The sequence below is a fragment of the Cygnus atratus genome, chromosome 17 (genome assembly GCF_013377495.2).
Source record: "Cygnus atratus isolate AKBS03 ecotype Queensland, Australia chromosome 17, CAtr_DNAZoo_HiC_assembly, whole genome shotgun sequence".
NCBI lineage: Eukaryota > Metazoa > Chordata > Aves > Anseriformes > Anatidae > Cygnus > Cygnus atratus.
In genome coordinates, this window is record NC_066378.1 from 11,058,824 (window position 1) to 11,073,797 (window position 14,974).

General features: G+C 37.8%; 1 protein-coding gene across 1 annotated transcript in view; it reads right to left on the reverse strand.

The window, feature by feature from the left end:
- Positions 1-7,759: 7,759 nt before the first annotated feature.
- TMEM132B (transmembrane protein 132B) overlaps positions 7,760-14,974 on the reverse strand; it is a 193,256-nt gene continuing 186,041 nt past the window's right edge. Inside the window, exons 7-9 of the mRNA XM_050714283.1 lie at positions 11,790-12,063; positions 10,177-10,368; positions 7,760-8,911 (exon numbers count right to left, since the gene is read on the reverse strand). Coding sequence (XP_050570240.1) covers positions 7,760-8,911; positions 10,177-10,368; positions 11,790-12,063 — 1,618 coding nt within the window. The remainder of the gene's footprint in view (positions 8,912-10,176; positions 10,369-11,789; positions 12,064-14,974) is intronic.

Consider the following 14,974-nt stretch of genomic DNA (forward strand, 5'->3'; position numbering starts at 1 on the left):
GTGCAACTCATGTTTCACTTTTTTAAGCACCTTTTATGATGGTTGAAGTTTTCTGTGTGGAGAAAGAGAATCACAACAAAGATTATAGACCATGAACTGCAACAAACTTCTGTTCTTAGATGGGCTCTGGCATTAATCTGCACTAGACTTTTGCCCAGTGTGTGTATTTCATTTGATGTCTTGATCAGTATTGCATAGTGTATGGGTCACTTCTCAGGAAGAACTGATACACATTGTAATGGACTTTATTCCATTTTAAGCTAGAAACGTGCTTAAAAAAGCAAAACCTGAACTCATACAAAAACTCACTTTACAAACTACTAGTTTTACTTTATGATGTACATATACTTGAAAATGCAGACTGTATAAATTCCACTGGAATGTGTACTCAGAAAAAAAAAATTAGTCTGGAACAATAAGAGGAGAATATTTTAATGCTGTTAAGTAGCAGTATGTATATGTACACTAGACAGGGTCAGGCCTTGGCCAGAACAACTTTTGTGGGCTTTGGTTGTGCTAGCAGCAGTATGCAGAATACTAGGAATTCCTGACTGTATTTAAAGTCATTGTGATTCCGGTGGTGCCAAGTTTATATCCTATTTACAGCATACCGTAATTCCTGCCAATGTGGTATTTGAACTAACTAATGGAAATAACTAATGGATAAGATTTTGGTATAACTATATTGTGAAATGGCATCTTTATTTGTAATGTATGTATAAATTAGATAGTGTAGCTAGACTTAGCTGAAAATGATTGCCTTTAAATAGTCATATTTCAGCAAGATCAGAATTTTGTTCACGTGGACTTTGTTTTTTAGTTAATGTTTTTAAAGTCTACTGATTAAAAAGTCTTCTTACAGGTAATACTATGCCATAGGAGAGTGTATTCTACTCTGCCTACCACAGTTTTAAATTGTAGGATTAAAAATACTCATTGTTCATTTCCACTAAATCTTGAGCTCATTACTTGGGTTTTATATCTTCAGATCCCGTTAATTTTTAAACAGACTAAACCAAGATTATCAGAAGGAACAATGTAAGCCTTTATCCATATTGCTTTATAAATCCTTAATCTGATAGGTATGGTTTTGGAAGCAAGTAACAGTATTACACACTTAAAGAGTCTCAGAACATCCTTCACCTCGTTTTAATTTCTTAAATAAGCTGCCTCTTTTAATAAGACAACTCAATTTTATTCCCTTAGTAACCAAATCTTTGCAGACACTGACCACATGCATCACTGGAACACAAACAAATAGAAATGTGCTGTTATGCTAACGGGAATATAATGGGAGGGTGCAGACTGAAAACAAATAGTTACTTTTGCAACTTGCTCCATTTTCACAGAACAGTATCTCTAAGCTTTATGAATACTACATAATGCAACATATCACCAGTTACATAAACTCTAAACGCTGTCACTTGCTCTGTTTGCTACATGCTAGAGGTGCTACAGATTGGAAAGAGCAGGGTCCAGTGTTAGGCAGTATGAGGACATAGCCAGCCTTTCAGGCCTCAGACCTGATGGGTAATTGTCTGTCTCTGTTTGGTCCTGTCTCAATCCATCTCCCAACAATACCAGTGGGAGTTTCACTTGAGGCAGCCTTCAGGATTTGGCCTATTTAGTTTGTGACAAACAATAGTATACAGCCTCTTGCCTGCCAAATCCTGAGGACTCTTTTTTTTTTTGGAAGGAAAAAAAAAAAAAGTGGTATTTATTTGCTGGCCTCTTACTTTTTCCCAAATGAATGCAGGTAATTATTTTCAGTTACACTGGCGAATGCACACATTGGTAATTAAAATTTGATCCCATAATAGTTGCTTTAAACAGGTGATTGTTTGCCTCCAAGTGTAAAATGTAACCACAGAGACTCTCCTCTGTAAAGGCTCATGGTCCAATACCTTTAGTTGCACTGCATTGCAGTGTGAGTAGATCTGCTGTAATCTCTTTAGTAAAATGCTACTAAGGAGAAAGGTGTCGTGTAGTAAGGGTCAAATAGAGACCAAATACAACTGGCAGTTAAGGTGTCATTTATGAAAACAAGTTTCTTCTTTGACCATTGAGAATACTAAGTAGTATTACTGACTGGAATTTGTGCCCAAAGCGCCTTAAAATTTAGTTTCTCTGAGGCAGTTTCTAAATCACAGTTTTCAAGCCATTCATGCAATTGACTATCTAAAAACAAGTTTCAATATGTTAGAAATGACAATAGTGATCATTAAATCATTCAAGTTATGTTAAATTGTTCCTGTTAGCACAAAGACAGCCCATACCTTTGTAGTGAGTTTGTACAACTTGATCTCAGATGTGGTCCAGTTGAAAATAGCAAAAGCACAGAAGCACATCCTGAGCACTGAAGTCCAGTGCTGTATCCACTGCGGAAGGCCTGATTACACCTGGAGATCTTGGGAGAGTTTGTGTTTCTGGTTTTTCCACCATCTCCAAGACCTTAAGCAAAAGCTAAAAGCAAGCCTCAATTTCCTGTTTTGGCTTTAGACAAGCTACTTTCCTAGCTCTTGTGATGAGGTCATTGTGAGGATCTTTGATTCTAGTGGGAACATAAGAGCTCCTGGAAGGAAATTCCTAACACTGAACCAAAATCTAACCTATTCATACTGGAACGCAAAAAGGACAGGTTAAATTCATTACCTTTTTCCTGTAACTCCAAAAAAAAAAAAAAAACCTCTCTGTTGTACCTTGCAAGACAGAAGTCATTTAATATGTTCATCTGTTCAGGATCATCAGCACATGTGGTGCTGGGAAAGGATCACTTACTGCAGAAAGAGAAGGCTGGACCACTGTTTGCTGAGAAAGCAGGTTGGCACCCTTGGACTCTAATCTGGTAATTTGTGGTGTTTTGAGCAAGGAGACACCTAAGCAGTCCATACACTGGTGATTCAGCACAGTGCAATTTACTGTTCACGCTCCAGGGCACATCACCCACAACCCAACCAGAAGATTACCATGACCGATATGAATGCAAAATGGTTTAGAGTCAGTTTTAAAAATCACATCAACAGAATGTTTATTTGTCTAGCAGAGTATGTGTCTTTTTCACAGTCTTTCAGTTGCTTCTTTTTTGAAGAGTGAAGTCTTTATTTCAGACATCTGCCTATAGAAAATCAGTGTGCTTTTTTTAAGGGCACATTTAAAGATGAAAACTGAGGCTTGAATAACTTAGCATACAAATTACACAGCTATAAAAGTTCTCTTTCATTGTCTTAACTTACAGTTTATTTTGTACAGAATTCATTATGTTATACATCTAAGACTTATTATATCGTATAAATATCTTGGGTGTGATGTATATACATATTCAGTGTTATAGATTCAGCAATTAATGTATGCATTTCACAATACACTATAGTGTATTTCAATGTAGTGCACATGATTTATATTTCAGAAAAGAGCATATCCTCTATGAAAAATTGATATTTCATTCATAGGGTACTCTACCTTGAAATACAGTTGTTTTCCATTATATCATGGACTGTTTGTACTGTGTCGTATGGCTGTAAGATTTTCTTATACATTCCCCGATATGAATTAAGAAACAGCAGCTCAAAACATTAATCTATGTGGTTGTACATCAAGAGGAGAGCGGGGCACTGGATTCCTAAATTCTTACCTAAATGAGAAAGAATGCATAGACAAACCACATGGAGCTAGGCTGTGTGATGTCCAAATGAAGTAAAACGTTCTGAACAGATGACAACTGCTAGCTCTTGCTTCTGCATTCTGTGTGCGCCAGCTCTTCAGCTGGCATCGGTCGCTCAGCTCTGACTTACAAAAGCTGAGAGTCCAGCATCAGCTTTGTTTTTACAGTTCACAAACGCCTTATGTTCCATTAATCCACTCCTTGCTTTCAGTATTTTTCCTGGGTATCTCCTTGTATGTGTATTGATACTACATATTGTCTTTCCTAGATAGCTGGCAAATAAACTCACCTACAGTGCCTTTTCTATACATGCCATAAATAAGATGTTTTGTTTATTCAGCATCAAATTACAGGTGTTGCCTCCCTGGGCACCTACTGAAGCATAATTCTAATTAACCTGTCAGTATAGTTTCTGTTTTTTGTTGACAATTCTAGTTGCTTGCAAACATACATATTGTGCCTTTTAATCACTTGGCTTCCTTTGCTCAGTAATCTCAAAACTATAGATACTTTTATCAATGTACAAATGCTGTTCATTTCTTAGAAAAGCAGAATACTATATATTCCATGAATAAAAGGCTTCTTTTTTTTTCCAAAAAAAAAAGGGGGGGGAGAGGTTGACTCACTGAAAAAAAAATGTGCATCTGAAAATTGTTTCATTTCTGGTTTGAATTATTTTTAATTAAATTTACATTCAAAGTATGTTGTTTTGAAACTAAAATTTGATAAAAACAACTGTACATCAACTCAGAACTACATTTTGCATCTATTATATTCACCTAAATTATTTTCTTTTTGATTTTGTGAGAAGTAGCATAAGCTCTTAGAGCAGCATAAATCCAGAACAATTCCACTTATTTTAATGGCATTGTCCCCATCCATGCTACTGAGACTAGAATTCTCTCTTCCCATTTCTGTTTTTTTGTTGTATATATTGCCATTTCTCATGTAAGAAATTTCATATAACAACAGGTGATGTTAAAAAAAAAAAAAAGGATGGAAAGGAAAAAAGGAAAAAGAAGGAAAAAAGGAAAAAAAAGTTATGTGACTGCAGTTTTAGAAATTCTTTTTCACCGTTGCCAAATGTGGAGAGGGGGGTCATTTTTGTAATGGGCTGCATCCAATTCTTCTGTTTAACTGAACACCAGTAGTGGCTATTGCATTTCTAATCAGCTGTTTAACTTTGGGATAGATAATGTGTGATGCCTGTGAAAGTCCTGACTGCACATAAGCCAGCCACTGTATGTTCAGCCACTGAGCCAGCTAAAAACATTAATTGAAAAACTTCAAGACCATGCTGACAGATGCTTACCTAGAGCTTTACCATCCGGTGGTAAATAGAACAGAGCTCATTTACACTTTTGTTTCTACTCCAAAGTGTATTTTATTTATTCTCTCAGTTCAAACACCAAAATGGAAGCATTTCCTGCCCAACACTTAACAGTTCCGGATCCCTGTATTTAACTGTCTTCTGTAGCAGCATCTGAAATGTTTGCACGCGATGTGGTAAATCATAAAAAAGCCTCAGGTCTCCTTTGACGGCTTCTAGCCAGGTCCACATTGCATGTAAGACTGTCCCTTGGCCACACGTTAGCATGCAGCGGGAGGGTACAGCCACTCGTAGGTGCTATGGACAACCAGGGATCAGGCCCCAGGTACAAGCTCAAGGAGACGGCAGTGTGACGGTAGCGAGGCACCCAAACTCAGTGATACGCCTACTTTCGAGCTACGGCCCTTGAAGGGCCACTTCCTGATCAGGCCAGTAAAGCCTGTAAAGGTCTTCTGTTACCTAGTAATGATCAGAAGAGCAGAGGAGAACCACTCTACGTCCCTTCATTCTGTGTGACAGACGGACCGGGGGTGGAGTTCAGCACCTGCTGGTGTAGTTAGCAGAACTGGGGCCACAGTGAAGAGGTGGGTTATGGAGCCCAGCACACTGCTGTGAGGTCGTAGTGGCACTGGTAAGCTGGTGGGAGTGCGTTCATGAGAACAGCAACGCTGCTCACCCTCTGCAGCTACTGTCACCAAGCTGTTGTGTCTGATTCCTAGATGAGGTTTTTCTGTGATTGCTTTATACTCATTTACATTTGTGCAAATGATACTCTTGGTTTCTGGCTGGGTCTAATACAAAATAACATTTTGGGAAGAGATACTAAATTTTAAATACAGATTTTTTTTTTCCCTCTGCTGTTAATAATGAGGATCATAGTAAGAATAGTTCCTCATGAGATCTGGATCATTTAAAGAGGAAAGAACATTTGTTGAAGATCCAAAGATTTCAACTGATGCACAAGTACCACATCCCTTATCAAATGGAAACATCTCTGTGGTCTGTTATTTCATCTGCTTAAAACTGGATTGTAAGATGCCATCACCTCACTATGCAGTTCAATGCCAGCAAGCATAAGTCTTTAATATCTTATATAAACCTGGTGTCCTCATTCTCCTTTGTAGTCTCACTATCAGAATTCTAGTATTTTATAGCAGTTACGCTAAACATGTTTCGAGCTATGGTTAGGAACCAAATGCAGAATTTCCTTGAATAAAAAAGTTGTCTGCTCTGTTCCAATATCAGAGTTGAATTAGAAAATTCAAATCCAATCTCAGTCTACCTAAAAGATGGGATTTATGACATGTAAGGCAGTTGTAGTTTGGATCTTGTGTACATTGCACAAGAGCCATCTTAACAACATGTGCTTTACTCTTGTGGGTTTTTTAATCATTATGTAGTTTCATTTTTTCCTATTGTTTTCAGCATATTTCAGTCATTCTTCAATATAAAAATACACGTAATGCATGTGCGAGAGCAACTTTGAATCTGCGGCATGTATTTCTTGATAAAACTGCAAATAGCCACTTTATAATGTGCCCAGTATGCCTTTTCTTTCCTGCTCCCTTTTTAAATGAAACATAGTATAAATATTTTCTCTTTAGCAGCCATAAGGTCAGTGATGTTTTAGCCAAGGTCTGGGGCATTACCTGTTGTACATGGACTTCTATGTCCTGCTAAACTCTTATCGTCAATGTGTTAATTTATTAGTAAAGAGTAAAACTGACTCCAAGCCTTTCTTTATTTGCTAGGAAATTTCCTTTATATTCTATGCATCTCAATACCATATGTGGCTTTCTCATTCTGATAATGTGTTTTGTCAACCAAGCTGCTGTTTCAGAAAAGCGTTTTCCATTGGAGTGTGTGCTGTTTGGTTGGAGGTTACCTTTTCATGTTAGCAATGACAAAAGTAAACCCAGGGCTACTCCTTGATTTTTATATTCCAGGGTTTATTATTGTATTTACAGTTCCCTGTAAGAAGATACAACCCTTTCCCAGTAAGAGGTCTAATACCTTTCTATGTTTCAAATACTAACGACCCATATACTCATATGGAAAGGAGAAAGATAATCAGTGATGAAGGAGGTATCTCTAGGGGCTGATGCAGATGAATGGAAAACTTAAAGCATTATAAATATTACTGTACTACACTTTGGTACAACCAAAAAAAAAATCCTTCCAAGAAAATAATGTTCCCTAAGTCAAATAAAATTCATAAGCAATAAGAAAAGAAATTAACCACATGGGGTTTTTATATGTGTAAAAAATAATAATACTACTTGGCTGCATTGCACATAGGCAATAAAATTAGGTTCATTCGGATCCCTTTTAATGTACGCCTTGTTTCAGGCTGTAAGCAAGATATGTCCACTGTGCTTTACAAAGGACGACGACTAGAAAAATCAATGCAAACAAAGATCCCTTTCTTTTCTGATTAACCATTTATCATGAGAGATGACAAACAAATGTAGTCTCCTCTGAGTCTGAGCGTAGTTGTATTAGCATTTTGCTAGTACCAGGCAGTATACAAAAACAGCCATCATGTGTGACACCTCCAACACCTACAGGTAGCTGTTTTAGGGGCACATCCTGGTTTGCGGTGAAACAGCTTTAACTCAGCCAGCCTCTTGTACCTGCTCAGTGATATCAGCTTATCATCTCAGTAACTCCAAGGTTGGACTGTCTTGTTCCTATTGCTGACTGGACTGACTGCTCCACCATCCATAAACAGAAGGCATAAAGGTGATTACAAACATAAGAAAGTAGTTTTACATACTGTCTTGCAGTCTTTCCATATAGTCCCTAAGTTCCTTGGAATCACCAAGGTTCATATCTTGGCATACCCATTTAATATTATCATCACTGTCAAATAGAATTGAGTTGGTGTAGGGGCCTCCATCCTCTGGCAGTATTGTTGTATAGGAAGTGAACTTCACTCGCTTCTGCTTTGGCCCAGAAGGATTTATAGGTTCGCTTTTAACTTCTTTTTCACAAATGTACTCAGAAGATCTGAGGATATGATTATGAAGAGTCTTCTGAGAACTCCCATTAAGGAGAAAGTTGCTTTCTTCAAACTGCATTCCTCTGTCAATCATGGTAGTGCACTCCTCTGATGGGAGTGAAATGTCAACTGGGTTCTCCAGCAGTTCAACCTCATTTCCAAGCCAGACCCAATCATGGGAATGGGGGATGTTGCCTTGCTCACTCACAGCAAACCTTTTATGCCTGTATTTCCAAGCGAATGCCACACAGTTAATCAAAAACACCAAGATAGCTAAGCAGAAAACACACAGCAGGGCATACATGCCAATCTCCAAATCTGTTAATCCTCTTGAAGTCAATGTGAGATCACTGGGATTGTTTTCTCCTGGTATTTCTACTTGCGCAGGGAAACCTGTAAAGGCAGTTGGATTATTTTGGAGCTGGTCATCCTCAAGGGACTCCTGATCAATGGGAGATATGAAAGTTGTGCTTTTGTTTGCATTGTCGTCGTGATTACCAAGGGCTCCATTTTTGGACCATTCCTGTGCTGTCCTATCTTGTTCTGCAGGTTTTTCTATAGCATTGCTTGCATGGCTTTTAAAATCTCTATCTGTCTCATCAATGTCATTACTGCTTCCTTTTTGGTCAGCATCTTTTTGACCAAACTTCACTTTGACGCTACCTTTCCCAACAGCCAGAATGCTCTTTCGCTTAGTCTTCTGACATGGTTCACTGATGACCATTTCAATTTTAATCAGAGGTCCTTGCCCATCCCCTTCTGCCACTACCCCAGGCCATTTTGACTGAAGGTTTTGGTGCGTAGACACTACCATCTCATCCAGTGAAGTGATGGTGATCGAGAAATCCTTGGAGTCATAAATATCTAATGGTGTCACTGACCCATCACTGAACAAAATCCAAGCACTGACTATGGCTTCCTGTAAGGGAAAGAGAACGAAAAAAAAAAGCGTGAAACAAGCACATAGGTGATACTCTGTTGTTTGTTTGACATCAGCAAAATAAACACACAGCTTAGCTTTGGTGTATTTTCTTTTCCAAAGAAAAAATGAAAATGTCTACTTTGCTTCTCATTTTCTTCTTGCAATTTTGTGTTCTCTAGACCATTAGGCATTTATCTCATCTTCAGTAACTATCAAAGATACAGTCATCTAAATTTAATAAAAATTGCTGACAAACATTTTTTTCCAATTCTTTTTTGCCTTAAATGAGACTCCTTTTTTGAATGCCAGGGCCCTGTGATGAAAATAATTATATTTTTAAAGGCCTGGTTAATTAATTTTATAAAGGCCCTATAATGAGGAATCTCTGTAATGCTGCAGTTTCAATGATTTACTTAATACCATGCGCGGAGCTGTTACAGGTTGATTCCATGATGATCCCATTCAGCCCATTGAAACAAACTAGGTTAAGGAAAACACCTCAATGCATTATTTTAAATTTTCTGTTATGCTTTCAAATATACAAGATTTTGTGAAATGTACAAAAGTGATTGTAGCTCTTTGTGGAAACTACAGAAACACTCAAAACCCCACCATTTTTAATAAGGTTTTGACCAAAAAATTTTGTCCTCTTACTGCAAATTTCTAGCACTAAAAAGATAGTTGCCCTTTCTCTACTGATATAGAGTATCAATTCTATGATAAATATAATGAAAAAGATATATGTACTTTATTCTGTGGTCTCATCCTAAACTATTTAATTACTCAGATTATACCATTCAAATAAGCCCAAACCCATCAAATTTCAGCAATGGACACCATGAAAACTTCTGTACATAGAGCCAAAAGGTTGTTTTGGCTGAACTGACTTAGAGACTTTTCAGGCATGGGATTTCTACCTCTGCGTATGGAGCTAAGGCATGTTTAGCTATAGAAAAATGTGTCTCAAGTGCACCTAAATGCTTTCTACATCATTACGCATGCATAGACATGGCCAACGCTTTCCCGGTGCTGTGCAGGTCTGCATTAGTTCTGGAGAGTTTAATGTTCATTCTGTGTGGGTGTTTGTACCTGTAGGAGTTGATTACTAAGATGAAGAGCATTTACTATATGAAGTTACTGCCTTTCACAGAGTCACACAATTGTATGTGCAGTCTAAATTTACAGCAAGTAGCTTTTCCCTAGCTTCTGACAAAAATGAAGTAAACAAAACAATTATTTTTGTACCCTATTTTAGATCATACCTGTTTTGGAGTATGAAGAATATCATATGCAGAAGTGGTAGAAACAATAGCTCTCTTATTTCCTTTGCTGATTTGTAAGGAAAGGGACAAGCCTGAAACTAGTTGTACTCCTAGATCTGTAATAGTTACACGGTCATCTAGAACTACCACGGTCTTCTCCGCCAAGATGGAATCAGAAAGAGGTGACAGAACCTTGAAAGAGAAAAGAAATGCCGTGCATGAAACAAGAACTAAGTGTGTTAAAAAGCAAGATTAGATTCTAATTGGCATAACGCTTTGGTTAATCTCAAATTTGTCCCATTTTATGTATAAACTCTAGTTCATGTTTTTCCCAAGAGATTAGACTTGTTTGCTGCTAAATTACTGCATTTCCAAAATAATTTATTAAAGCATTCTATCATTTCAATATGGCAGCCTCATCTCAACTATGAAGTATAGTTTAAATTAAAGGGATTTTTTTTATAAAAAAAAAAGTGATTTTTGTACAGTCTGTAACATTTCCAATGAATGCCGTATAGTACAAGACATTGTGTAAGACACTGATTAATGCTGAAACTCAATAAGTGTGACTGCACGAAGACTGGGTGATAGGAACTTGGCCTGATGCCTTTATGAGAACAGAGGTCCTGAATGAGATGAAAGTAAGATTTGCAAAAGGATTTTGAGAAATCCCACTGGGTGCCTGTCTTCGTCTTTCCATGCCAAATAGTCCTGTCAGTTTGCTTTAAGACTTTGTTTCTAACATGCTCAGGAGATAAATCATCTTTCAACTGATTCCAGAGACAGATGGATCAAGCCCCAAATACTTGACGTGCAAATCATCTAACCTAACATCAGGCACCTACATTGCAGCTACGTGCATCTGAGCTAGCTGCCTTCTGGTTGTTTGTAGTCACTGAAGAGAACGATCATCTAAAGGGCAGAAATCCCTTGACCTCTCTGTGATGTTTGTTTTAGGCTGACAGGAACTGAGCCCTAAAAGTACGTCTTTCTTTGTGTTGACTACATAGGAAACTTAGTGTGAATGGAACGTTATGGATGCTTACAGTTTATCTCTAATGCTCATAATTCCTTTATTTTGATTTACAAATATGAATAAAGTTAGATAAGTGAACATGAACACTCTGAAAGATTTCTGAAGAGTGTTTTGTGTCCATTTTTTGTGTTTCATTTTGTGAACATAAAGGGACTAATTTAACATAATTTAACTAATTATACATTATTATATTTATTAATAATGTAATTATACATTACATAATGTAATTATACATTAGTAAATTTAACATAATTTAACTAAAGGGGCTAATTTAACATTTAACATAAATGCGTGTAGATCTTTGGTAAAATTTTCTGTTAGGTTCATAAGGTGCCACTGAAATAAAAAGAAGCTAGTTGCGGGGATCGTGTAACTTGCTTCACTGTTCAGGAAACCCCACTGTGTTCCTAAGTCACAGTAACATGGATAAATCCCTTCAGAAGTTTCACCTGAAGTATGCAGTATTTCACGTAAAATTTCACCTATTGTATGGAAGCAACAAACAGCAAAAAATTAAAACATGTTCAGACTTGTTTTTATGCTCCTACTGAAGCTGCAGTGACATCTTAGGCTGTACCTGGACTGTGGTGATGCCATGCTCCCGACCAACCAGCACTCGGCCATCCTGAAGCTTAGCAATCTTGGGTTCTTCTACCTTCATGAAATCAGTCACAAGGTCAGTTATATCAAACTGCCACTCAGAGCCTAGCATGTAGGTCAAGTGGCCTCCAAGCTCAGAGGATTCAGCTACGAACTGGGTGAGGACTCGCACCATGGCATGCTGATACTGAAGGGTGCAACCTCTTCCTTTTTTCTCATCATCCTCTTCGTCCTCACTGTCACGGGTAGGCCTGTAAACAGATGCATGTTTACTGAATTGCCACGATCTCTGTACAACATTGCAGAACTCCATTTGCTCATCATTTTCAATTAGATTAATGTTAGCATCATCTGTTACTGCATGAGAAGCAGGCAAACAGATTTTGTAAGTGTGGGTTACTAAATCTGAGTGATAAGCTTGTACAGATTTTGCACTGTACCATTGAAAAGCTGCTGTCACATCCATTAGTCAATTCTTTGTTTGAGTGGCACTGCCCAGCAACTTACAGATATAGTTGTCATTGCTGAGATGTCAGTGGATCCACCGCTTGTTCACCTTGTCTTCATTTGGCAGTCAAAGCCTGCAGAGGGCTAAGGAAAGCAGCCTGAAAGTTTTATGACAGGGCAGTTCTGGAACAAACCCCCTGTAGCAGCTCTGCAGGGGCCCTTGCCCATAATATTTGTACCACTTTGTTTTCCTCCTCAAAACTATTTTAACACAATCAGGAATCCCTGCTTATGTAATGCTTCTCCACCTTATCGCATATCGCTATTGCTCAGCAAGCCCTCTACATTTGAGACATACACCATGATTTAGCCTTAAATCTCTTATAGTTCATCCAAATGTCTGCTATATTTAATCATGTAACAACCACATGGAGCTTCCAAAAAAACAAGCTATGCACTTAAATTACTACTCAGGACATCCCTTTCACCGATGTACAAACACTGTCCCAGACTGGTGGGACTCACTCTTAGGAATAGGTGCAGCCATTAGGTACACTTCCATTAATGTTTTCTATCTCTTTCCCCCTTGCAAAATATAACCCCTGACAATATAACAGTTTTGCATAAGCCTTTTATAAGGCATCACAGTGATTTGTACATGATATCAGGGCTTGTCACATCTCACAGAATTTTCCCTGGTTTAATACTCAGTCTCCCATAAATTCTTTTTTATTGTTATTGTTTATTCCTTGGGGCAAACACATGGATTTTTCACTTGCAAGTCAGGTATTAAGCTCTAGGTGGTTGCATTTTTCCTCACTATGCTCTCATGCTGTGGAATTCATTGTTCAGAAACATTTTGCCTTCCTTCTTTGCTCATTTATTGAGCCTGAGGCAACTTTATAGCAAGGGTGCAAAATAAAGGGTAAGCCTCTTATTTTTCACAGTATTTTGGGAAGTAGTTTTGTGTTTACTGTGTTCCTTTATCATCCCTTTTGAAATACCAGCTATGAGAAACTATTATGAAACAGAATTGCTTTTGTTATAAATTGTTTTATGACAAAGTTGGCAAACCGTAATACTGAAAATGTATCTAAGAAAAGCCCTTGTGCTCGTCAAAATGCTAGAAAGTCCTGGTGTTACAGAATCTAATTCACTGGAAATATATTCTCAATGCATCATTTGTTAGGTGAATATATATATGCTCAGAGTCAAGTTAGTGGTATTTGGTACAGCCTTCTGGTTTTGTGTGTGTAAAACAAGTGTCCATCATTAGTCACTGAATGAAGCATCATTGAATAACCACTGAATTGTTAAGACAAAACAAGGTCCTAAAATAGGATTTATATTACATCAAGAAATTAGACCAGTTGAGTAGTTGAGGCAAATTTTCAATTGTTCTCTCTGTCCCAGCCTGAGCTGCAGCCTAGACTAAGAGCTGAAGCAAGCCAGTCAGCAAAACAGCCACAGGGACAGCACTAGAAGAGATATTCATAGAGCTTACCTGACCCATGCCTATTTAGATGTCATTTGGCTTTATAATGCTGTACAAGAGTTCATGAACTCCATAAGGTTCTAACTGCCAATTTATTCCTGTATTCTGGCCTCCTTCAGCTTATCTAAACCATAACCCAGCTTTGAATAATCTCAGGCTTTGGAAAAACCAAGTTTAGTCCTGAGATGTGGGGCTTTGTCTCTGTTTTAGTAACACAGTCAGTACCATTAGTATCTGTGTAGAGCTGGAGAAGAATGCTCAGGAAATAGGTGAGAAGTACCTACCGGATTTTGGGGAAAATCTCCCAAGCCACAGAATTAGTGGGAACCAATTTTCTTATGGAGAAAGAGACACAGAACTGGTGTTCTGTGAAGAAAAATGTTCGTATTCAACATTACGACTTATTTTTTTTATACTACTCTGTTTTCTTCTTTACCTTTACACTACCAGATATTTTACTCAGATCCAATGTGTTACTCCTATTCATATTTTTTGTACTTACTTATTTTTACTTTCGCTGTCTAAAACTTTAGTCTGTTTATGAGGAAATGTATTCTAGACAAGTTCACGAGAGAGAATTGCTTCAGTCCCAGGCCCGTACAGCTCCGAAATGTGAGCTGTGGGCAGCATGACCAAAAGGTGTAAGGAGAGCTACGTAAGGGCAGAGAGGGAGCACTACTACCTGTATTATGAGGCTTTGGACTATGTGGGCAGCCAGTGCTAAAAGATGATTCAACCCCAAGTATTTTATTGTGGTATCTCAGACAAAGGGCTCCATTTCCTTTACAAAAATATTTACAGCTGTTGGTATCTGTCTATTTCTTCTTATAAGTACATGGTTTCTATTGCATGCAAATGTGGAACACCAGAAAAGCATTCTTAGGCTATGGACTGGGCAAGACACTTTCTTATGTCAATGCGAAGAAAAAATAGCAGTGTTTGAATTTTCAGTATGAGCTTTGCAAGTCTGCTTTACTAGGTACCAACTCAAGTTCTTTCTTTTTTTTTTTTTAACTAAATTATGTCCATTTCCACTTCAAAAGCCACAAATCCCTGATTCAGTTAATAAGAGCAATTGAGTGTTCTGTCTCCATGGACCCAACAAAATGTTTGAAATCCATTGAATTGCATAGTTCCCTTTAGAGTCTTAAATTTCTTGTTACACTATTTTCAGCAGGCTTAAAATCCTTCCTTAAGCAGTGAACTCATTTTCTCTTTAA